We start from the raw sequence: 27,285 nt of genomic DNA on the forward strand, positions 1-27,285 counted from the left end.
GCTTGAGAACAGGGCCCTCTTACCTCTCTGTCTGTCTGTATTAACCAGTATTGTTTTATTACTGTTTGTTTGTTCCCAATTGTAAAGCGCTATGGAATTTGCTGGCACTATATAAATAAATGTTGATGATGATGATGAATATCCTGGGAAGGGATCTAACCGTTTGAACTACTTTGTTATGTGGCTTGACCCAAAACATTTAGTGTAAGCAATCTATAAATTACCTATAGAAGACTAATTGTCCGCTCTTCTTAAGTTCACATCTGCATGAGAATGGGATCTAGGCAGACCTCATAACGAGTTCCAGTGGTCAAAATGCAATACACAGAGACTGCTGCTCAAAGTAGAATGGTCTTAGAAACGCAGTATAAGATTATTACTTGTTGGTCCAGATGTTCTAGTGCAGGGGTTGGCATCCTTTTTCTATCAGTGTGCCAGCTAAAATATAGACAAGCCCAGGTGTGCCAGGTGTGTATAATTGATATTTATATATTAATAGTAATGGGACAGACAAATACACATTCATGTTAAACCACAGAGTAGTGCCCCATTTCATATCATGCCACATAATTGTACCCACAAATGATATCATGCCACATAGATTTGCCCTCAATTCACAGTATGCCACATAGATTTGCCCCCAGTTCACAGTATGCCACATAGATGTGCCCCCAATTCATAATATGCCACATAGCTGTGCCCACAATTCATAATATGCCACATAGATGTGCCCCCAATTTATAATATGCCACATAGATGTGCCCCCAATTCACAGTATGCCACATAGATTTGCCCCCAGTTCACAGTATGCCACATAGATGTGCCCCCAATTCATAATATGCCACATAGCTGTGCCCACAATTCATAATATGCCACATAGATGTGCCCCAATTTATAATATGCCACATAGATGTGCCTCCAATTCATAGTATGCCATATTACTGTGCCCCCAATTTATAGTATTCCCCATACTTACCTTTGGAGTCAACACCCCTCCTCTGTTCCATAATGAGTTGCTTCACTAGAGCAGCAGATGATGGCCAATAAGGAGCTGCTGCCCATGTACAGAAGCTCAGTTTCGGCCATCATAGGCCGCTTTAGTGAGGCAGCTGGGGAACACCGGCGAGCTCCAGCGTGCCAGACAGAAGTGGTCTGTGTGCCACGTCTGGCATGCGTGCCGGGGGTTTGCCGACCCCTGTCCTAGTGTTTTAAGCAAAATGTTCCTAGGTGTACCAAACAAGTTCTGGAGATGCAAGTTAGCAGTAGGACACACCTGGCATATTTGGTGGGACTGCTTCATACATTTTGGAAAGATGTAGTAAGTACATCTAACAAGATGCTGGGAGACGGTGTGATAACTGGTCCATAGTTCTGAATCTTAATCATTACTAATATTTTTATGTGTAAATATAAAATGTCCCTTTTTAGATATTTTAACAATGCAAAAGGGTCTGCCAGTCAAACAGAAATCTAGTTTCCTCATCTATTAAAGACTGATTTAATGGACTCAACCTTTATATGTCCATGGAGGACATTACTCTATCAGCACTTGACTGAGATACAGAGTTTATATCCACCAAGTTCAGCTGGCTTGAATCAAAACAATCTGATACATATAATAGAATATATTAACAAATCTACCATCTCTTCCACTTGTGAAGAGGTACAGGCATTAGAGTTTTAAGTAGTCATTTTGTTCTTCTTCCTCAGACGCACATGTTCCCCTTTGCCCTTACATCCCAAACTCCGACCCTTTCTCATTAGTGTTTTTCATTTGTTTGTTCTAACGAAAACAAGAATGTTGAAATGACTTTATTATAAGACTGTAATGTAGTAATTCTTGATGGATTGATAAAGATTACAAAAACAACCCCCAAACTAAAAAACAAAACTTGTAATGTGCAAAATAACAGCCCCAATAAGCCCCAAGCTGCGCAGATGAAGCATGATTCTGTTCTCTGGGCCAGAGCTCTCTCAATAAGCATCCACCTTTTATGGCTACTTAACCACGTTTCCCTATTTCCATTTTTGCATATGTGTAATATACATTCAGTGGCCACTTTATTAGGCACACTGTCCTAGTACTGGGTAGGACCCTTCTTTGCCCCTAGAACAGTCTGGATTTTTCATGGCATAGATTCAACAAGGTGCTGGAAACATTTCTTAGAGAGTGTGGTCCATGTTTACATTATAGCATCACGCAGTTGCTGCAGGTCTGTTGGCTGCATATTCATGCTGCAAATCTCTCATTCCACCACATGCCAAAGGTGCACTATTGGATTGAGATCTGGTGACTATGAGGGCCATTGGAGTACACTAAATGCATTGCCCAGTTCATGGTACCAGCTTAAGATGACTGTGCCGCGTGACATGGAGTGTTATTCTGCCATGTGTACATGGTCAGCAACAATACTAATCAATGCTCAATTGCAATTAAGGGGCCTAATTTGTGGCAAGAAAATATTCCCCACACATCACAATCACCAGTCTGCACCATAGACACAGGGCAGGATGGATCCATGTTGTTAAGCCAAATTCTGACCCAACCATCTGCATGTCACAGCAGAAAAAGATGTCAGATGAGGCAAAGTTTTTACCAATCATCAACTGTCCAGTTTTGGTGAACCCATGATCACGGACATGGAGTCTACCTGTTCTCAGCTGTCAGGAGTGGTAACTGGTTGTGATCTTCTGCTGCTGTAGCCCATACACTACAAGGTTTGTCGTGCTGCATATTCAGAGGTTGTCTTTTGCGTTAAGTGTTGTAACGCATGGTTATTTGAGAATTACTGTTTCCTTCCTGTTAGCTTGATCCAGTCTAGCAATTCTCCTCCTATCTTTCTCATTAACAAGGCGTTTTCGGTCACCAAACTTTTGTGCGTAAAAATCACAGGAGACACTCAAACCAACTTGTGTAGCATCAACAATCATTCCACAGTCAAAGTCACCTACATCACAGTTCTCCCATATTTTGGTGTTTGGCCTGAACAAAAACTGAACCTCTAGACAAGTATGCATTCTTTTATGCATGGACTAGATAGTTACATTTTTGCATTAACGAGCATGTGTATAGATATACCTAATAAAGTGGCCACTTAGAGTATGTGATAATGTTGAATTTATACTTTTTATGTTTGGCTTAAATTATAGAACAAAAAAAATTTGTATGTGGTTCCCACAATTTTTCACAAAGTTTACAGAGGCAGATTATTTTTCAAGTGGCAGTGAAAAACTGAAGTTTTCTAAAAGCAACTCCTGAAAATGTCAGAACGAACTATATAAAATGTACAGACTGCATGTGAATATACATGTTCAACACATGTTCTTAATGCCTATTAGATATGTTTTAACGTCAAGTAAAAATAAACAAACAAATGGAAGTGAATGGATCTGTACACACCATAACAAGTGTTTGGTTCTCTCCAAATCAATTTCAATGCAGTCTGCAGCGTTCACATGCTTTGAACACTGTTAAAAGGGAGTATAAACGTACAAGGCTTTGTCTATTTTTTAACAAGCTATATAGGTTAAATATATATCTTTATGGCCATAGACATTTCCCAGGCAGTGTTGCAGGCTGTTTTATCTCTCCAGAGACACATGGTCTTATTGCTTAGCAACATTGTTGCTCTGCTTGTACCTTGGGATTTGTATATCAATGCAGATACCAGATTATACATTTCTTGTATTTTGTTTTGCTTAAATTAACCCCATTTGAAATAATATTCCCAATTGGGTCCTAACTGTCCATCTTTACCTCCACACTATGCCACTTCTGGGTCCGGTATATTTGAGCTTTATTAAGTACAGAATTTGTACAGTAATTGGAAAGCACTGCTCCTGGGCCTGGATCAGATCACAGACTACCTTACTTCTAGATCTAGTTAGAGCCATGGCAGCTGCTTTGCTATGGGAGAATGTTCACAACAGGAAGAAGCATGCACCAGCAGGATGAACAAAGCAAGACCATCCTGCTTCAGAGCTGCTTTGTGGCACATTACCCTCAACCATGCTCGTAATGTCCTTAAATTGCTAATACACTCACCTGTATGGTGACATCTCGGTTATAAAATAGATAGTAGTGGGTCACAATGTACTTTGAATCACAGTAAAAGGGACCATTGTACCCCACAATCTTGGGCTTCTGAGTGACCCTAACTGGTGGGGGTCTGGAGGTACCTCGCAACACAGTCTTAATACAGTGTTAACTCATGCATTAAGACATGTTCCTGTATATAACACCAAGGTCACAACACTCAAAACAATACTGGCTCTTGGATTCTCACTAAAAATGTACCGCTTAGAAAAAGCCAGTTCTAGTTTGTTTTCTATGCTTAAGTCCCTCCTCCCCTCAGAAGTAAACTGCATAATACCACATTCAAAACAATTGCTTCTATTAAACCTATTAGACACAAACATTCATATTTGGCACTACAGCATGGTAACTGAGCTTCAGCTCAGAAGATCCAGTGATGCTTGGCATCATGTGGAGTAAATGCTTGCTCTGTGTTACAGACACTGCTATGCAGTTTTAGGCTAGTATGAGCCTCCACCCATTTGGTGTTGACTTTGCAGGTGCACATGATTCCATCACTAGCTGGATGTGATGATGTCACAGTGGAAGCTGACGCAGAGTGGGATGTACACCAGTTTGCATAGAGTATCTTGCATGAGATCACTATGGCATGCTCACCCATATGCATCTATGCATGACCCTGGTACTTATGCCCAACTCCTGGAGAGGCAGGATGGAGAAGAGAAGGGGTGTTCTAAGGCTGACCTAGCACAGTAAGAGTGTTCACGCACATGCTGCTCATGCAGACCTGCAGTAATACGAGTATAGGCTTGTTAGGAGATCTACCCTTTCAACCTGCTATAGTGCAGGTGCGAATACTCGCTGCTGCTGACTTGGCCTAAAGCAGCTGAACATGCTGCTGATGTGGATGGAAATACACAATTTTCTATACTTTATTTTTCAGTAACTTACTACCATTTGCAACTCTGTATCAGCCCCTATGTGCTGCTATAGGATGCATGTTGTATTTACAACCACAATCATTGCACAATGAACTGCATTTTCAAAATATCTACATTCAGAGACTTCACAGAAGCATTTCTGGGGAGGGGGGGGGGAAGCTTTTAAAACACAAACATATCTTGGGCAGATATTCATTTTATTACAAATATTAATTCAATTTGTACCACTGAGTTTAGTAGAATGTTACCTTAAAATAATCATAACACATCAGTCAGTCATTCACCCATTCCACACCAACAGATAGGTGATATACTTAAAGAGAAGGGAGGCAATGAAGGCCACAAATCGGTTCATTGTGTCCCCGCCCTGTGACAAAACAACGCAATTATGTAATTTTATTACAGTACTTTGCCAAAATGATGTGATTAGCTGCTAATCAGGTGATGGAGGCCCCATCCCACAAGATGCAGGAGAATGGCTGCTCTCCTCTACCACACATTCTGGGAGAATGGGCAATTATGGTGTAACCCACATCTCCTAGGTTGTAAGCTCACTTGGACAGGGCCATCTTTACCTTCAGTTTTATCTCATTCTATGTAATCTGTTTGCATCATGAACCAGACAACAAACATTACATAACAGGCATATATCCTACCCAATGTAATAACTGGGACAGGTCCGGAACAAACATTAATTTCTAATATCCCATCAAACAGGTGGACTCCTATCCACTCTGCTAACAACCTCATAGCCTTTGCATGTTAAATGCTGGGCTTACAGTAAATTTCTGCTCAATATAATCTCCTGACTGTGACTGCAGGAATAATTACATATTCCAGTAAACTGAAGAAGAGGTATTGGCTCAGTAGGCAGCATACTGCTAGTTGTGTATAAATCTGGGTACACTAGAGGTGTACAGGCAAAGCATCACTTCTGCTGCCAAACCACTGGCGGCATCCAAGAGACCTGGGCCTCAAACAATCAAGCCCTTCCTGATCGCTGGCCAAATGCTATGACTACCACAATAGTCACAGTGACAGGAAACATGGACTTCCCTCAAAGAACAGATCACAAGTGTCTCTTAATTTATTTATTTTTATATTCATTTTTTAAAATATTCTGTTTACATAAGTGCTCTATAGTTCAGCTTTTCACCTAAACAATTCAGTTTTATGAGAGCAAAACAAAATAACAAATTACCTTAATATAATACTAAAAATTAGTAGCAATATGGTCATCATAAAATATTTGTTCTAATGTTAAATCTGCTAGGATTGTGTTATGATATGCAATGGCTGCCTACGAATACTGAAGTGATAATATCACCAAAACTTACATATTGGACCCCGGAAGATCCGGAGAAGGGGGGGGGGGGGGGCGCATGAGGGCAGGGTTCAGGGAATTGCAGGAGATCGGGCAAGTATGCCAAACCCCATGTAAAAACATATTTTACTTGATTTTGTATCTATCATTTGACAATTGTCTATGATGTTTAACTATTTTCTTTGTTTTGCTTGCTAGATGCAATTCCCAATTATCAGTCTTTCTACTATGCAGGTTAAAACTAATTATAGAGGAATTAGAATTATATATGCTAATAAAATTGTATATGATAATATCCAATGGTCAAGTAGTACCAGGTAGATGTAGTGTTCTATGTCTATACAATACAATATAATTGTATTATGATCATGCACTGGTCATCTCTTTTTGGATAGATAGTACTGCTCTGTGTCTGTACAGGGTATAACAGAATTGTATAGGATACTGACCAGATGTAGAGTTCTAGGTCTGCAGAGAGTGCAATAAAATTGTATAATTATATCAGTTATTTTGGTTAGGTGTAGTGTACTATGTCTATATAATGTGTACAAGAATTGTATTAGTATCATCTCATTCTGATCAGATCATGCTGAATAGGTGGAGTGTTCTATGTGTATTTAGAGTGTATTTTGTGTTCTATGTCAGTATACAGTATCAGAATTGATTATGTTCAGTGGTCGGTTTGGGTAAGTGTATTGTACTATGTCCTGTGAATAGATTGTAATTAGAGTGTATTATGATCATGTCCAATTGTCCTGTTACCTAGGTGGAGTATCCTATTACTGCATACAGTGTTTCAGATACGCATACAGATTCACCTGCCGATCAGCAAAGTTTTTCTTGCAAAGGTTTTCAAATACTGAAAAGGATCTAAAAGAAAAGTCTAAATTGTAAATTGTATTACAATGTACTTAGTAGTACTCTAGTGTTGTCAGTATAGCCGTCTCTACCATAAGCTTCCCTAATCCTTAATGCGTGAAACCATTAGTAGTAAAACTCTAATCAGTAATATAGAGCATTGTAGATCCTGTTGCAACTCTACTGTATGTAATGTGAGCAGACTGGAAAAAAAAAGAGTTCTTTTTCAATAAATTAACTCATCTTCTCACGCACAAATATTGAGCAAAGCTGCATTTTACACTAAATGTATAACAAGAAAAACATTTAATTTTATATTGCTGCAATATAAATAAGTAAAATACACATTTGTTTTTTAAAACAAATGTTATTCAATGCAATTCAGTACTTTCAAACAAGCTTAATATTCATTATTCTTATTCATTTTTCTATGTAATACAAAATCCTTATAACAGGAGGAAAACCACAGAAAGAACATGTTGCCATACAGCTGAGATTGGACGTTTTAATCCATAGTAGCCATTGTACAATAACTCAGGTGTGTGTCCCTGTTTGGAGGCAGAGGATGTGTCTGTACCACGTGCAAAGGCTGCAGGATAACAATGCATTAGGCCGCTTGATAATTATTTAAAAAAAGTTAATTGCTAGAGAGACACACACACATATATATATATATATATATATATATATATATATATATATATATATATATATATATATATATATATATATATATATATATATATATATATTTGTACATACACATTGTATATTGGAATGCTAAAGGATATCACTCTCTTGCATTCCCAACTGATTTGCATTATAGTCCTGTATGTATGACAATCAACATTTTCATGTTTTTAGTTGTAAACTGTTTAAAGATAACAATAAATTGTTCAGCAAAATACAAAGTTTACATTGCCTGACTAGTGGCAGAATCTTTTTCATTTGTGAAAGTTCATCTAATTACACAACCATATCAAGGGTATTGTAACTGCCCCTGAAGAATAATTTGCACCTACTTTTGCGACATTGCGGGTCCAATTGGAAAAGCACACACTGAAAAGAATGAAACATCACTTCAAGGTCTACTACCACTTTAGGACCACTGCTTTGTTTCTCCTAAAATACAGCTAGGATTAGTCTAATTGATGGTTTTAATCAACTCATGAGTGGGGTATTATTGTCTTTATTATATAGGTCCCATTCTGCCCAGCTCCTCTTACCAGAAAACGATGTAAAATATGCACCCCACAGACTATGTCATCTTAGCCCACAAAGCCATGCTCTTCATGGTAAAAACTGGTGCATCTGAACATTGCACTTTCAAACATAACCTTTACAGTGATAAGGACAGGGGATACGGATGGAGAAATGGATGGTAGGTCTGAAAAAAGTCCAGAGCTTTTTAGAATTCTCTCACATTTGAACCCCCCCACTCTCAATTTCTTCAGCATTCTCCTCTGTTTCTTCAGACTAGAAGGCAGGAAATATTTGTCCCACTCACTCTCACTGGTGCAGAGCCAGTGCAGGAAAGTCATAATGTTACATACTACAGACGACAACAAGCACCTGATTGGTGGATAGTTGGCAACATTGCCAGGAGCTGCAGGTAGAGATGGCTACATAAATATTGTGCTTCCAGACAAGCCTTTCTTTCCAGCAGTCACGTTGCTAAGGCAACGAGCAAACCCGCAATAATTTGGTACCTTTTTGGAAGAGAAGAGCAGAGGGCTATGGGAGGAGTAACTGCCTAAGACTGTGGACATTTTGTTGAAGTCCTTGTCCTGATTGGACAAGCAGCTTCAAAGGAAAGGAGATTGGACACTACCTTGACGTGAATGGGGGCACGGGATCAGATTGCTGAAAGAGGGAATGCAATACAGTAAAATCAAGAGTGTGCATAACCAACTTAATAGAACAAGGAGCAGAAAGAGAAGCAAGTGAAAATGAAAAAAGAGAAATTGGTCACCAGAAAAGTGTTGAAGTGACGACCTAAATGAAGCTTTAACGACAGAAAGTGCCATAAAAGGGGAAAGAACAACTTTTAAATGAGAGGGACTTTCCTTATGTTTTTGTTCTGCCTCAGTCCAAGAGACCTATGCTGTGCGTATTTAACCATTTGTGTTGCATCTACCCATTTCTGTTGACAAGAACATAGTAATCCTTTCTTTGAACATTTTTAATAATAATAGATGAGTAGTAGAATACAATAAAGTGCTCTAACCTTAGACAAATGCATCTTAAACAAACGCAACTTCAGTCTATTTAGGAATCTAGCCACATTATACTACTCAAACGTGTTAAAGACTGTAACTAACAGCATATCGAATGCCAGTGCAGGTGTTCAACGTAAGCTAGTGACCAGATACCCTAAATGTAGCTGGTACAGCCAGGGCCTCTACACACAATGTACTTTTGCTACATGGTAGCAATAAGCTTTTCATGGAGAGCTGCTTGCATCTTAGTGGGAACATTGTTTGCAATTTGAGCTAGTTACTGTGTATTAAAACAAGCTGAGAGCAGAAGCCATAATTTTATCCAGGGTCCATGAGGAAATAGGCAGCCAGTGCAATGTCTAGAAAATTGTTGCACTGCTATTAAAGTGGATTACATGAATTAGGCCTACAAAATCACTGTCAGACAATTATAGTGTTCATGCTTCAAAGCAGTCAACAAGCCAGTTCAGAAGCCAAATAGTCTTGGTGGTGACAAACTTACTGTGGCTGTCTATTAATTTAGTGGGACGCCAATTGGTGAATAATTTCTCTGCTTTCCTGTAATTTGTATCTTTTCAGTTACAGACTGTTCTTTACATAGATTTTGCATACTCCAAATTAGATATTAAGCATCATACTTCTGCTCTTGATATGCTATCAAATAATAGATCATTCTAGTCTTACAAGGTAATCTCCACATATTTAAATACCATTTCATACTAGTTACGCTGACAGTGCTACGCTGCATTCCAATTACATTTCTGGTCTCCCACCCTCCCAAAGGTAAAACACCAGGTGGCTTTCAAGTAGTATATGAATGAATCACCTGCCACAAAATACAAAGCCTTACCTAGCTTTAATACTATGTGATTATTATTATTATCATCGTTTATTTGTAAGGCGCCACAAGGTTTCCGCAGCGCCGTACATGGTACAAACAGTAGACTATACAGGGTAAGACAGTACAGAGCAATAAACACAAAGTACCAGTACTTCAGAAACTCCAGGCATGTGATAACGCATTATGTCAAATGGAGGTAACTGTACACTTCTAAAGATGCAAGTACTGAACACATAAACATGTCTGTTATATTTACACGTTAACCTATTGAAGAGTCCATGGCAGACATAAGAGAAGTGTGGTGTACATTTCCTCCAAGCAGATCGGAGAACATAGCCCACACTGTAATGTATCAGCTTGCGTGGTATGTTACAAAAGTGAATGGGAACAATAATTATGCAGAATTTGTGTCACTTTTATTCAACACAAAAACAATCTATATGGAAATTCCACACACCAAAAAGCCAAAATATATCTCCTGTCATGGCTGTAAGACCATGTATCCTATCAACAATACCAACTAAGGGATCAAGTGGATGGAAACAAAAAAAGCAACAGGAGATACATTAATAAATAATGTTTAATTACAAGAGTGAATGAACAATGAAAACTACAGCACAAATACAACATCCCAAGGATTAGAATTCATATATTTTCTAAAGATCTTCTATAAAGCAGACCGTTATTTTCCAATTTCTTTACATGTTGGCCGACAGTATGTTATATCACAGTGCTTGCAACAATACTATTATTATGGATTTGTAAAGAGCCACAGTATACACACACACACACCATTGTTTTTCCAAAACAATTCTTAAGGCAATGTATAACTATTAATATTCTACCTGCCCTGCACACAATGGAGACGGTCTTTGAACTAGGCAAGAAACTAGGAATAGAAACTAGTAACATCACTATTTCCAAGAGAATGAATAAGTTGCTTCCCCTAAAAATGGCTGCCTTCATGGTGCTTAGTGACAGGTACAGCGTAAATAACAAAATAAAACAACAATGTTTGTGTGAACTAACCTAAAAGCCTACAAAAAATAATAGCTATGAAGATACTTAAAAAACACCTATTTAATAACATGTTACAAACAGCACAAGTGTATTTTACCAACCAGATATCCGATTACTTTAGTCTAACGTGCAATAAACTGTTTAATGATTAAATCTCATTGGTTACAGCAAATGTATGCTGGTTATGCAAAGACATTAACAAGGTCTTTAAAAGGGAATTGCTGAACGCCCCTGTATTTCATCATAATAATTTTATTAAAATACTAAACACACCTAAAATTGTGTTTGTCAGTGAAAAAAAAAGTAAGTAGAGAAAAAGAACAGAAACAATGTCCATAAGAATGCAGCTTCTCAATGCATTAGGAACCAGTGACCCACAAATATTGGTCCTTAAAAAGGGTAACTCTCTAACCCCCCCCCCAAAAAAAAAATAATCAAGAGAATTGTGGCAATTTTGAACAATTTGAAACTGGTCATTTGTTTTCAAATCTCTGCTTTTCCCATTCATTTCAATGGCCCATGTATCATTGTAATGGGCCATTGTAATGGGCACTACATAATTTTAAAAATATTTTAAATGAAAAAAATTCCAAACCCCTCTGACCATTTTATTGCACTCCTAAATCCAAATCAGAGCAGTTGGCGTCGGATTGGCTAGAGCGTGGGAAAACAGCTATAATTAGCTGTACAGATTCTGACCCTTCCACTTTAACGGATTTTATTCATTTTCTTTGTGGTTCCACTATGTGCAAGTTGCGTCCGTCTGTTATTTGGCATTTAATGTACCTATAGCATATAACTATTATCTGCCATGCCAATAAGAGTTTGGGTTTCACTGTGCATGCTCTCAGATAATAGTGGATGCAGGCAATGGCACTACCTCTAACCTCTTGACACCATAGGTGCTGCACCCCTGCAGTGGCTGTAGTTCAGTCACTGGTTGTCCTGCACTCTAACATGCAAAACCAATAGGGAAAATATTGTTGGCAAAAATGTATTTGCAGAAGTACTTTTTTTTTTGTTTAAGCGCGTCCTGCGTGTTTTTTTTAAACAGCTATATTGACTATCCCCTAATCGTAGTGTACAGAGAATATTCATTTAGAAGAACAGAGGAAAAAGAAGCTCAAAAGTTTACAAGATAGATCTTGTCCATGAAAGAAACTGCAGCTGTACAATGTATTCCCAGAGGGTCATTGCAGTCATGCTGAATAACTTTTCATGAATAAACACTTCATTTTACTCAATTAGCAGTTTCCCTGTGTACTCTGACAACTTCTCAGCTGAACGGATACAAATTAACCCTTTCATCTCTTACGCTTCAGACATGTCAACCATTCCTTCTACTCAGTGCCACTCAACGGTTTCATATGACAAACACTGAATACGTTATTTAGGTATTTGTGAACATTATACTTTTACACCCAACGCCTCGTAATAGTTTATTTAGGGATTCTTCATTTGGCTCTCCTTGCTCCCAACCATTTTCAAAATACATTTCTGGTTTTGCGCATTCTCCATAGAAAGGAATGCCTCAGGTAACACATTGCTGCACAAATAAATAAATAGTAACCAAAATGACCTTGGCCCACCCTAACCTTACCTGTGTTTCTTGATGCCGTTAGATGTAGCATCTCCTCCACTGAGCTTCTTGTCATCAGACATGTTGACCTGATTATGGAGGCTTAAATTAAAACTCTCTTCTGTAGAAGAATTTCCAACGGTCTCAAATCCACTCAAGGAATGATCAGACTCTGAATCTAAGAGGAGCGCAATTGTGTTAATGAAATATTCACTTCAAACTCCCAGCCTCACTGCGACAACTGAAAACTTCTCACATTCGCCGAGCCCTGAAACCTGAGGAGGTTATTTTGTTTTTTCTGACAGGCTCCATCTAGTAACAGATGCATCTCACATTAGCTCTTCACAAGTTACATGGTGAAACTAAAGCATACAGTACCATTTCATATTTCAACAAAGATAAGGTATGTTTGTTATAGATTTTGCTGGAGACTAAGGCGTTCACAATAAATGTATTCTATGTTTACATTGCACATCCAAAAGTAAGGGCAAGTCGTAAATAAGCATTAAAGTTCTTTTTATACCAAGTAAAAAAGTCCACAATACACGGAAACAAAGACTATCATAAATAAACTCGTTCAATAACACAGGGTAACATTTTATATAAAAAACAGAAAACGACACAAGCAAAATCAAACCAGCTTGAGCGACATAATATTTTGAGGTAAATTTTAAAAAAATAGGAGACGGAAACATGTTTTTAAACAAAATTTTTCATTATTTGATTTTTATGTCCTAACCAACAAGATGCTTAGGACATAATGGCAACACTAACCAGCTTTGTTTTACAGTCAACACATTACAGTAAGCTACAGTATAAAAAGCTGCTAAAATGAGATGCTGCACTCAACATGTACTAGGCAAGGCCAAAAAACAAAAAGACTGACATGAAGTATTTCTAAAACTAATGTACAAACATTTACAAACATAATTGCACAAACGAACCCTGCTTTTGAATTCTCAATAGGTGATGCCTCCGCTTTCAGCTACTAAATTGTTGAAAGAAATTCTGTGCAAACAACCAAACATTTTTATTTTTTACAATTTTCCTTGACATGTCTAACGTCTTTGTAAAACATTAAATATTAAAAAATAAAATCCATGTTAGTAGCGATGGGCGCAATTAAGAGGAATCCATTATAATCTTAGACCAGAGCACCTGCCTTGGAGCACTCTCATTGTGAAGTATTTCGTTTTGGGATTTTAACTGCACAGAACATTTTCCCATAATTATTTAAACAAACCCAAAAGAGGAAAAATAAATAAATAATCACCTGAAACGGCATCATAGAATTCATCTTCGCTGAGAATGCCGAGGTGTGGAGGTGTTCCTTTAACCAGAGACCTTTCCAATTCGTGGTGTTCAGTAGCCAATGTCTGCAGCGCCTCTGATAAGATCTTACTTTTCTCTTGCTCGTGTTCCAGTTTCAGATTTCTCGCCTAAAATGGAGAAAGAACATTCCTGTGTTAGTTCATTACCTGTAAAAGGTAAATGAAGGTGACAGATGGAATATATGAAAACAAAAAGTGACAGAAAATGCTATTACAAGAATACTATTCTAGAATTTAAATAAAAAAGGAAATGACCATTTATACAGCCCTGTCCAATAAGTACGGGCAGCAGCGGTTCTTGTGTAACAGCAAAGTTTTTTGAAGTTTGTATTTGTTTCAGAGGACATAGCACTTGTTTGAGTCAGCTAAAGGAGCCACGTGAAGTATACATATTAGATATACCTGCTGGAAGCGGCTTTATTCATTGCTACACAAGCTATAAGCATGTGACTGCAATTGATTGATGTTCCCAGGGCTGGTACTGTTACATAAAATAAATGTTAGTGGTTCCCAGGGCTTTCAATATTTAAACAGCATTTGTCTTAACATTCATTTTGTGTAAAAATTGTTGGTTTTGTTAAAACAGTTTCTCATTAACGTTGGATGAGAAGCATGATGATGATGAGGATGATGATGATGATGGTCCCTCACGTGAGGCTCCGGCCAAACTGATGAAAGATGATTGTCGTGTCAAATGTACTGCTTGTCATAATGTACGACAGACCGCGTCATTTATAAAGTGCAGCACAAACAAATCTTAGGAGAAATCGTACCTTTCAATAGTGACTGAAACAATTGGGGCAAACTAAGCCACAACTAAATTAGTCCCTCACCCCGCATTTATTTCAAGGCAACACACCTTTCAGGCCACAATTCTTTTGGCTGCATTAAAACGTGACTGTCCAGTGTCGGAGACTAGCATATTTCCCTGAGCTGTTCAATAGAAAACTGAGGTGTTAAAACAGTTAAACAACTCTGCTTTGGGAAAGTTATTCTAATGTATGCGGTTAGGCCCAATGAACAGAGCCAGGCGGTGCTCACACCTGACCTTGGACCTAGATTTTATTGGCAATGCATAGACACAGCAGCCCTGAAAGACGCCGTTGTGCGCATCTGACGGTTGTAAACGATTGCAACGTTCATATATTTATAACAAAGTATAACAAGGAACATGAATAACAGATTTTTCATGCACTTATGCATTTTCCATGAGCTGCTGTTTTACCAATACACAGTATTATAATTGTTATGTGAATTACTGCCTGAAAAAGAGAAGATGCCATGTTCTAAAATCACAAAACCAGGTACAAGTTTAAGAAAACAATAATATGAACTACACCATCAATAGGTATTTATTTTATTTTTAATGCACATTCCAACCAACTATAGCACGTACTGCATGAGTTTGCTGGTGAAACTCCAAACACTGCCGTCATACTGAACTAAAAACCGCATAATAAACGCATTCATTTCCACACATGTTTCATAGCAAGCATATATCTCTTGTGATCAGCTGGCTGTTTATTGACTTGTGCTAAGGATTTGTACCGGTGAGCAGCAGCCTATGCCTAAAATAGCTGAGCAACTAGAGTGAACCAGTGGCTGCTGGGGAGAGAAGAGAGAAGTCTACTCCAGAAAACCCCAGGGAAATTCATGTAAACAAGGAAAAAATAAAGCGTAAATGGAATACATAGCAGAGGAAGAGGAGCATAGACAACACATCTGATGGAAGAGAGGAGTGCCTCATGTATATTTATAAATAGTTCCTAGAGCTGGAATCTAAGCAATAAATGTGAGCAGACATTTTCCCAAACTGACATGATACCAATTTTTTATCCGGCATATTTATACAGCAACGCCAGTTATTAAAGGTACACTTAGAAGAAGAGCTTTCAAGCAGATAAACTACAGTAACACACAGCATTTTAAGCAGGCCAGACACTTGTCAGCGGTAAGAGCAGAATTTCAGAGGGTTTCAAATGTAAAATATTCTAATAGAAATAGAACGGTCACAGTCAAGATTTCAATAGATGCCTTTCTCTCTTTATTCCTTGTCAAATTCCACTTCACGGATTTGATACGTATATCAAATATATACACAAGCACGATATAAATTAACTCTGCACCTACATTGTACAATTGCTCCTGGCCCATGTCTCTTGTAGTTCTGCTAGTTGCAAAACAAATTTACAATTCTTCTTTACTTCATTTGAACATTACATTGCTGAATAGCTTCTTAAGTTATGTCCTGCTGTAAGTATATAAAGTCTGCTTGTTCATTGCATACACACAGAAAAGACACAGGATCACGGACTATGACATTTGACAAAACACACATCCATACTTGCCAACTTATCGAGTTCCTAAGGGGAGGTCAAATGACAATTGGGGAGGGAGCATGGCAACCATAGCATTATGGAGGTGGAGCTTAAGGATGCAAACCATGTCATTAAGCCCTGCCTCCAAACAGATTTTTGGGAAGGTGTCTGGTGAAGTTAGGGGACTACACCAGGATGAGGAATCTACCAGATATCCCAGGGGAATAGGCAAGTAAGCAGTTATATAACACATTATGTTGTCATGCAACTTCTTCTAGTCGTCAATAATTACAACTTTCTCTATACAGACAGATACTGTGATTGTTGCATGAATGCAAAGGAATGTGTGGTAGGAGGTCTTGGGGAAAACTTCAGGTTTCAAAAGATTCCCTTTTCTCTTCTATAACAATATGGAAGTCCTATGCATATACAGTAATTAAAAAAAGAAAATACCTTTAAAATATGTGTTTGTGAAACATCATGTTAAATCAAGTATTCCCCAACAAGTTTCTAAAGTGTTCTAAATCTAATCGCATGTGGCAAATAACACAAAGCATACGTTACATTATTATTTATTGAACAAATAAGTCAACATAAACAAGCCATGGGTGAATAAGTACAACCTCATCAATAAAGAAGGTAATTTGAGCCACGTGATGACATTCAAGTGCACTTCATTAGATGATTATCAGGAATTGCTAACACATTAATTAAAAGCAGAACCTTTGGCAGTTTGGTCTGGAACAATCATGTTTGTATTAGTACCAAACCAAGAAGAAAAGATCTCTACAATCATCTCAAACAAGCAATCATTGCCCCCTTTACAACTGTCCCAAACTCTACTCTGAGCCACCCTCGTTCCTCTTGTTTCAGCTGTAATGTAAGCTCGCTCATTAGCAGGGCTGTACCTACCCTTTGTTGTTATGTCTGCATTTATTTTGTCTACCTTCTATGTTCCAGTTTTATTGCGATGCAGAGCACTGTAGTGCCTTACAAATCAACAATAAAATGAATAATTGTTCCTGCTCATCAGTCTGAAAAGGGTTATAAGAACATTTCCAAACACTATAAAAAGTCTATCATTCTATAATGAAAAAGGTTATTTACAAATAGAGAATATTGAAGACCGTTGCCAAACCTGCCAGTATGGGCATTCTAGAAAATTCACCAAAGAGACCATATCATAAAGAACACAGATATATTCAGGGATATACATGCCATTGTCAACATGGTAAAGAAAAAGACTGAAGAATGACATTCATGCAAGGGTGACCTGGAGGAAGTCCCCTCTCTACAAAAAAAATAAACCTTTCAGTATGACTTAGAGTGGAGTTGTTTGATCTAAGTACATAAAAACCATGTTTGGCCAAGATCAAACGTAGATTATCACCACAAGAACCTCATACCAAAAACGCAACAAGTTGTTGAGGGGGTTATTTTGAAGCCACGGGATCTGGATACATTGCATTCATTGAGTCAACCATGGACTCCTCTTTATACCAGAGTATTCTGCGGGAAAACTTGAGGCCATGTGTCAGACTACTAATGCTTGGCCGAAACTGGACCATGCAACAGGACACGGACCCTTATAGCACACCTGCAAACTTACAACTAGATGACTGATTAAGAAAATGAAGTTTTTGGAATGGCCAAATCCAAGTCCAGACCTCAACCCCACTAAGGTGCTGCGGTGGGAACTTAAGTGAACGGTGCAGAAGTAAATTTCCTCAAACAGCAATAAACTGCAGCAGTGTTTCAAAATACCTCAAATATGATGAAAGAAACTGAAAATCGTACAAAAAAAATAAATAAATCATTACCTCTTGCTGCTAAAGATGGTTCTACAAGCAACTGAACCATGGGGTGTACTTACTGTGTAACACATTGCTTATTCATGTTGGCTTATTTTTTGTTGAATAAATAATGACAAAGTAAAAACTGTTCTGTGTTATTTGTCACAGGAAAATAGAGTTATAAAATTGTAGGACTAGGAAAGGACTAGATGATTGATAATTATGTCCTGAGCACATATTTATTTTCACCTGCATGTATGAGCGAGTGATGGGAAGAAAATGTAAGATTAAAGCAAGGAAGGAAAAAAGTACAAATCAATATTAGTAAACCTTTAAGATAAATGATCTATTACCAAAATTAAAGAAACCGTTCAATTAAAAGTAAATAGCAAATTCTATGGTGGGTTCTTCTAAATGCTCCCTTTATTCTGGGCTCCAGTAATCATCACATTGTTATTTGGCCTATACGTTTCAGTAAAACATTACTTGATCAAATTGCAGAAACATATCATGGGCCAAATGCCTTCTGCTGTCACAATAACATTCAGTAATCAGAGTGCTGGGTTGCATCCAGGCTATCAAAGGACAATGGTAATTGTGTCAACGACAAGAAATGCCTTGGGTTCTATTCATGAACTGAATTACTACCGCATACTACGTCCCACTTGTGCCCTCCACCCACCAGTTATGGAGGATGTTCTACTTGACAACAAAAGTCTCAGTATTTTGAGCCAAGTACACCCCACACTACTGTCAGCTAATGCAAAGAAATACAATACAAGTTTTGTATTAATGTGCCTAACAGTAAAACTGTTCAACCAACAAATATACTATAATCATACTTGCCAACATTTTTTTTCTATCTTCCTCTGGGAGATCTTGCTGCCCAGTCTGGGGGCGTGGCCACACAAATTGTATCATTAATACCTCTTTCATACTGCCGCCTCGGCAATATCCCGGGTATATGAACCCGGGATATTGCCGGAGCAGAGGAGGCTCTTACCTGTCAAAATCCCTGTTCATACTGAACACGGGTCTACCCGGGTCTCCATGGAAGCATCACAAGAGGAGCTCTGATTGGCTCCTCTTGTGATGTGTTTTTTTGTATTTTGTTTTTTAACTTTATCACTGTGTCTGGTGAGACCCGGGTTGAAAAACTCGGGTCTCACCATTCATAGTGCAGGCAACCCGGGTCAAGGTTGCAGTATGAAAGGGGTATAAGCTGTGCCTGCTGCTGCTCAGCACCAATCTGTGGCCTAATACAGCAAGGGACAGATCAAGAAGACGAGATTTTATTATTATCATTTATTTGTTAGGCGCCACAAGGTGTCCGCAGCGCCGTACATAGTACAAACAGTAAACCATACAGGGTTAAACAGTACAGAACAGTAAACACAAAGTACTTCAGAAACTCCGTTACAGTGAATCACGTCATCAAGACCCCCTCCAGCCTAGTTCACTAGGGGAGTGGGCAGGATGCAGAAGGGCGCACTACTCTCTCGGGAGACTTCCTATAAATGCGGGAGAGTAGGCAACTATGACTATAATGCCATTACATATTTGACAAAACTCTATTACAATATCTAGAGGAAATAAAAATCGTAACTGATTTTGTAGGTGAACTGGCGAAGTATCATTAATGGGGCCTTGTGCCTCTTCCTCTAACCAAAAGAGATATTTTTTCAAAAGTTAATGATTAAAAACAGCATGAAGCCGGAGACCTTAGGATCTCAAACGCTACCAAGACTAAGGAAATGTTTAAAGAATACTTTATATTTCAAGATATTTTATAAGCACTGCTAAAATTAACTGCTGGTCTATGAGCAAATTGAACCCATACCTGCAATGAGATCTGTGATATATACAGGTCATACTGTTTTTACTTGGTGTGAAATTAAATAAAACACAAAACATTGAAATTACATTCTTGTTTTCTTTTAAAACAGAAACTCCTGACCGTTAATCCAATGAGGATCTATTTTCTGTATTTGACATTTTCATACAGGTTTATATTTCTCTGTTTGTTGGTACACTGTAGAGAACATGCAATCACTTGTATGACTAAGTATTAACAGTTCACTAATGTAGTTGTAATAACAAATGTCCAACGTTAAAAGTAAAAAATGTAACTATAATGCAAGCATACAAGGTAGACGTCACTCGATAAATGCTGAAGAACAGCAAACTAGTCTTGAAATTGCACATATCATCAAAAACATGAATGTATTAATTTAAATATTACCCCAGTCCGCCTGTAGTGTGTAGAGTGCAGCCAGATGAGGAAATTGGATGATTGATAGATAGATAGTGATTGGCGACATGGAAATTTAGAAGTGATGGTATGGAAATGTAAATGAATGGAATTGTATAGATTGACAATGAAGGCAGTAGGATCAGTGGCGGTATGACATGGTACCGTATACTAGCCCTTGTCGAGCACTGTGTGTGTGTGTGTGTGTGTGTATGTATGCGTGTGTATGTATGTATGTATGTATGTATGTATGTATGTATGTATGTATGTATCCATTGCTAAATCACAGATCCAGCAAATGGTTCTTTTTAAAATCTTGCTTGTTAAGCATTCACACTACTTTCATTGGTTTTTGGGGTGAACAAAAAAAATTTAGAATGTAGGAGCCAGCGAGTCATAACTAGGAGCCAGCAAGTTATTTTACGGATCCAGGGTATATATACATCCGTGTTGACAACAACTCCCAAAAGTTAGGCACTGGCTCCTGGAATTTGTCTATCTCTGCTCTTATGCATGTATTTATTCAAACAGACTATTTTCAGCTATTTTTACTAGTACTAATGTATTAAACTGGAGATCATTAAATTTCTATATCCTGCTAAATGTTTAGTACTGCAAGGTCAAAAGTGCATAGCTGGCACATATGTCTACATACATTTAGTGTCCTCACCAAAGCTAATCCAGAGAGATCATCGTTAAAACCCCTACAGCAGAGTTGTGTGTAAGGGCCCAGTAATAGTGTTACACTGTAAGAGATCTGTACACAAGTACAGTATCACACTACATTTAAATGAGTCACAATTACTTTAACACTTTTGAGAAATAAGATTTATCAAAATATAAATAACAGAATATTGCTTTATCAAAACTTTACCCCTGCTTTTAATTAATACACATAGCTATGGTATCATTTTATACCTGAAAATTGTCATCACAGAATAAACTGCAGCAACGCAACCGCTCAATGGAATCTTAGCATAGCTCAGCAAAACATACTATGTATCAAAACAATCACATACCCAGGCAGTTAATTAACCTTAATGCTTGTACTATACCTTTCAGATGTGATTCTTTACGATTCTTCTCATTCCACCTCTTATACAGTTTCCCTTGGCAGTATCCTATGCACTGTTTGTTATCTGTGGACCAGCTCCCTTCCTCCCTCCCTAATCCTCACCTCAGCAAAAAAATCCCTTCCGATTACAGGCAGCTGCACGAGAAGGTACCACAACGTTCTTCCCTGCCAGCAAATCTAAACATGTAAGAAAATCTCCTACTGGTCACACTGCACAACTTCTATTGGCTCTTTCCTTCTCCTCTAATTGGCCATTGTGTTTATTCCCTATGCTCAACTCACTTGCTAACACTGCTATTTTGTATTGTGGAGCACACAGTATTTCATGTTATCATAAGTGGTATACAGCAGATATTTGACATGTAATATTAAGCAACCTCTTTCAATAAACACTTAATGAAACTGGTGTTGTATTTTCATCAGCAGAAATTTTATAGCATGCACAGACTTAAACGCTGATTGCAGAATCACCATTATAGAGGATAACCAAGTACTATAAAACATACCAACTTTATATTAATGCTGCATAATTGTTCCAGTAGGCAGGACACAATATTAGAGTTGCAATAGCAGCACAAGAATAGTTGAATCCATGAACATCTGCAGAAAGGTTTCCTAGGAGGGCTAAATGTAGGAGAGATTTAATCCTTGTCTGGTATTTACAACGAATGTACATGTCAGATTCTGCCAGTAGCTGACTTTTTAGTTTAACGTCTGAATGCATATGAAAAATGCTGCCTTGAGCACTTAACCTTTAATTTACCATAGAAGACATGGAAAGATGTGCATATACATATATAATATTATACAATATACATCTATCAATGTATAGATTTTAATCTATTCAGTAATTTAGAGCATAATGCCTAAAGCTAGGTACACACTACACAGTTTTCAACCAATAAATCGGCTAAATCAGCCGACATACGACCGCTCGTTCAAAAGTCGGGTCAGTGTGTGCAGTGACACGATGGTCAAAAGTCTGCCCAAATGGACGATTGTCGCCTCATTTGGTTGGTCGTACTGTTTAATATTTTCATTCCAATCTCGTTTCCGCTGTGTAGTGTGTAAACTGCCGACCGATTCACAACAGTGAGTATGAAATTACAGTCATTGCTCACGACAACATGGCTGTAAAAAGTCGCTAACGTGAGGTCCGCTCTTCCCTTTCTCGTCCTAAACAAGGCTAGTGTGTATGCAGTCCATGGACCGAGCGATCGGAACATCGATCGCATGTAAAATCGCTCGGCATAAAAAGTTGGTCGAAATTTCTGTAGTGTGTACCCAGCTTTACATATACTAAGTTATTTTTCTGACACAGACACTTTCCTCCTCACCACACTAGAACGAGTTACATGACAATGCACTCCAATTGTATTTGATTACTGTAATCTGATTGAATCTGTGCATATTGGCTCCACACATGTGTGGCCTAATTAGATCATTCCAATGCTATTGGATTTGTTAGCAAATGGCTTGGCTTGTAATTTCGGATGCCAGAACTGTGCAGCAAATAAAAAGTGTTAAGCCACAAAAACTGATTCACAACCTTACTGCGGTTTATTCAAACAATAACTCCGTAAGAATTAAGATGTGTGCAAACATTTTATCCATGCAAAGTAGATATCTATGACTTGAAAGTTGTGTGAAAACAGAAGTATATTAAAGGCACATGATCACGAAGATAGTGTTACTTTAAGGGATGTTTTAATTTGTCAATATAATATAAATGTGAAATATACTCATGGATGGATAATTACAAATAAACTAACCCATTGCCTACTATACCCCTAACATTGGAATGCTCCATAATGAGGAAACAGGTGTTATTGGTCTCTTGGAAATGCAGTAATACTGAATCTCAAGAGCCATCAACCCTGGAATGTGTTTACAGTGTTTCCAAAACACAGTCCTCAGGGCTCCCTAACAGTGCAGGTTTTCCATATCTCCTTGCTGGAGCACAGGTGTAATCATTACTGACTGACACATTGTAACAGATCCACAGGTGGTCCTAATTGTGTCACATGTGATCCGGAAAACCTGCATTGTTGGGGAGCCCTGAGGACTGGGTTTGGGAAACCCTGGTTTCTTTAATAATTTGGGTTTTCAGTGTAAACCTTACACTGAAAACCCAAATTATTTAAGAAACCAGGACAAAGGTGTTGTCGTTATTACATTGTACAAAGCATCAGACACTATGCAAAATAATTTTGATATGCAGTTATAAAATATTTTCATTTAAAAAGAATAAAAATAAAACATGCTTATCAGCCAACATCCATTTTTCAGTTTTACACCATTCTACAAATTGTTACTATCACTTATGTAAACAGAAAGTTCAGCATTTACCCATGTATGCATATTATAGTGCTATTAGCTAGACAATTTAGACCAGATATCAGACGTCAGGATGTATGATGAAATACACTTCTAAATCTAATTTAAAATACACTTCGCAGGAATAACATATTGTGCATGACCATAGGACTTATCACTATGAAGCAATGGAAGTTCCAACAGGCTTGGGCATACATGCCAATAACTACTATTAGGAAAGTGATCAGAAAAGTGGCACAAAACTATTCTTACATCAAGAGTGCAACAAAAAAAATTATCCATGTTCACATGTAAGTTATATTAGTTAACAAGCAATTTTAATGTGATATTACACTTCATGTTTTGCAATTACAACACTCTATAATGTACTAATCTGCACAGCTTTTCAACTGTAATGCTATATATGTAATATAGTGCTTAGTCTGTACCATTATCTATTGTGATGGTGTAACACCAACATTGAAAATAACGGAACAAACACATTTAATTACATCATTTAATCAGCAGGTTTCCCTAAACATTAATTTAGTTGGAAAAAGTATAATCATGATGTTATTTACATTTCCTTACAATAGATCTCCACTTCCCTAGATACATCACCCTCGGGAAACAAAACTTTCAACCCTATTCACTCCTTTAACCATCTGAACAACCTATCCTACCCAGGGCCGGATTAAGGGAATGGAGGCCCCTGGGCTAAGGGGGCTTCCATTCCCCTGTGAGGGCCCCCCCTCCCCCGTGAGCCGAGCCGTCCCCAAGGCACTTAACTCCTTCTCCTGGCATTGCAGTCCTTCCCCGGCGCGCTGTACGCTCTTTACTGAGGAGATCTCGCGAGAGTGAGACTCACGAGATCTCCTTAGTAAGGAGACTACAGCGCGCCGGGAAGGACCGCAGTGAAAGTGCTCAGCAGCAATGATCGCCCCGGGGCGCCCCCGCCCCTGACCGATCAATAATGCTGTTGAGCACTTTCAAGGGCCCTCTGGATGCCCGAGGCCCCTGGGCTGTAGCCCAGTTAGCCCTAGGGTTAATCCGGCCCTGATCCTACCAAAATGTCATGTCCTGTCCTCTTCCTGTTATCTGCAGAAACCGCGGCTCTAAATCATTTTAAAGACTAAGGGGTATATTCACTAAACTTCAGGTTTGATAAAGTGGAAATGTTGCCTAAAGCAACCAAATCAGATCCTAGTTATTTATTTAGTACATTCCCCAAAATGAAAGCTAGAATCTGATTGGTTGCCTATAGCAACAAATCAGATCAGTCAAGATGAGATTATAGAAAAACTCAATTTTGTCTGCTCTTCTCTGACCTACACGAGGAGTGGAGGTTTGTCCATTGAAATTCTGACTCCTCTATTTCCCTGAGCAACAAAATTAACAAAACCTAGGATACCGGGGGGATAGAAGGGAACTCTTTCTCCCTGTGGCCAGGAAAATAATCTTATCCAGTCCAGGACCAAAGACGACATTGCCAGAAAAATACAGGTACCCCATAGTCCTTTTGGACTTTATGTGGATCTCCTAAACTTTAAAGCAATAGAGCAACTTAAAGTAGCAGCATTCGGAATCTTAATTATGGTGGTCTTAGTCTAGGGTAGATGCCCCATAGGATGCCTGTCCGAAACTCCAATTTCACCATGTGCTCGATAACGAGAGGATAAATGGAATGCAACCTGCTTCACGCCTGAAACCTACAATCAGGTTTGGTCCATGCTTCACAAAAAAAGGACTTCCAACTGAGGGGAAGAGAAGTCTATTCCTTCTTCCTCTTAAACAGCGAATTGTTGGGAACCTGCTCTTCATTTTGTCCTGAATATTTAGTGTCTGCTGGACAACTTGTACTGAATCTTCTACTTCCTATTTCTTGTTGCAATCCTCGTTAAAGGCACAAGGAAACCTCAGGTTCAGAGTATTCAGCCATCTCACCTTTCTCCTGGGAGGAAAACTCTAGTCTGATACCTTCCAGGACTGGATAACCACCAGCATAAGACTCCACGGCATAGAAGTGGGTACAATTTCCATGATCCTTTTCAAGGGAGATGAATGCTTGACGAGACTCTGCACTGACTTTGACATGCTCATCAGGTGCTGAAGTGAAGGTGCTTGAACTTCACTAGTCGAGAGCTCTGGGGAGGACGTGAATATGCGTCGAGCTGCATAACTTCCATAACAGACTGGGCCAGGCTGGCTCTGCCATCTCTGTGGGAATCCCCACAGTTGAGTGCGGCCACTGATCCACTGCCTTGAATGTCGTGTAAAGACAGGGTACAATGCAATTTGGTATGACACTTGGAGCAGGCAAGAAAGTTTGCTGCTGTCCCTCCTACAGGATTAGCACTGAACATAACCCCTTCCCAGACATGACAGATGATGGAAGATAAAGAGGACAGTAGCATTGCACATCTCTAGGTGAATGTGGAACTGTAAAGGCAGACAAAGGCCATGAAATGTGGAAGAGAAAACCCAGAGACAGCACCCAAACACCTCACACACTACTTCCCTGTAGATGGAGAGGATAGAAGGTGTGGAAGCTGCTGACTATGTTGTCGCTTCATTTGTCAGGCTAGCCACAGGGAATAAAGCTCACCAAGGAGGAGGTGCTGGATAAGGACATTATTTTCCATTCAGGGTCCAGCATCAAATATGGCTTCAGTCCAGTATGACAGCCCTCTCTACCACCTTGTATGTAGTACAGGGCTGCCATAATAGCACTAATCTAACCTCTCCAGCACCGGGGACCCTGCATCAATGCAACCTGTACATCTCGCTTCTGGTGTGTAAACCGGTGTCTGTGGTGTCACGGAGATCCTGTTCACAACCTGTGTTTACTGTGAATGAGTCCCCTGGGAGGCATGTCCTTTGGTGGAAGGGGGCAGGTGGCAGGAGGAGGTGCTGTCTGCTTTACTTCCTCAACCCACTCTAGCCATGCCTGCTGCCAATGGCCATCATGAAAAGAGCGCCCAGCTCCAGCGGACAACTTAAATCTGGCTTCAATAGTTTAAGCTCTTCTACCTCTATCCCCCTGCAGCATGTCCGGACCTTTAGCTTTAAAGCATAAGAGCTACATCACCTTTATTTAGGGTAAATTTACAATAAGGCACCATCTGTGATTCTCCCTCTGCACTTACAGTAACAACTTTGAACAAAAAATAGAAAATAGGAGGGTCTAAAATACCAGTCAATACATATACAGCTGTGTTTTCCATATATTCATACTTTTTCCTTAGCAGGTGAGGAAACAATTTTCTCAAAGTTATTCAGGCAAGAATCTCATATCTCCCAACATTCTTAATAAGAAAATGTAAAAAAAAACAACACAATTTTGACCTATCCACCAAGCAAATTCCAATTTTAGCTCAGAACAT

The 27,285-nt window shown here is 38.7% G+C and overlaps 1 protein-coding gene across 4 annotated transcripts in view; it reads right to left on the minus strand.

The window, feature by feature from the left end:
* OSBPL1A (oxysterol binding protein like 1A) overlaps window positions 1-27,285 on the minus strand; it is a 122,905-nt gene that overhangs the window by 41,435 nt on the left and 54,185 nt on the right. For 3 of the 4 annotated variants that reach the window (XM_075213433.1, XM_075213434.1, XM_075213435.1), the window contains 2 exons: window positions 14,092-14,257; window positions 12,840-12,996 (listed from right to left, as the gene is read on the minus strand). In XM_075213433.1, coding sequence (XP_075069534.1) covers window positions 12,840-12,996; window positions 14,092-14,257 — 323 coding nt within the window. Of the gene's footprint in view, window positions 1-12,839; window positions 12,997-14,091; window positions 14,258-21,566; window positions 21,760-27,285 lie in introns of those variants that run through there. The other variant, XM_075213436.1, reaches the window with a different exon arrangement.

The sequence above is a fragment of the Mixophyes fleayi genome, chromosome 5, assembly GCF_038048845.1.
Source record: "Mixophyes fleayi isolate aMixFle1 chromosome 5, aMixFle1.hap1, whole genome shotgun sequence".
In the NCBI taxonomy this organism is placed as follows: Eukaryota; Metazoa; Chordata; class Amphibia; order Anura; family Limnodynastidae; genus Mixophyes; species Mixophyes fleayi.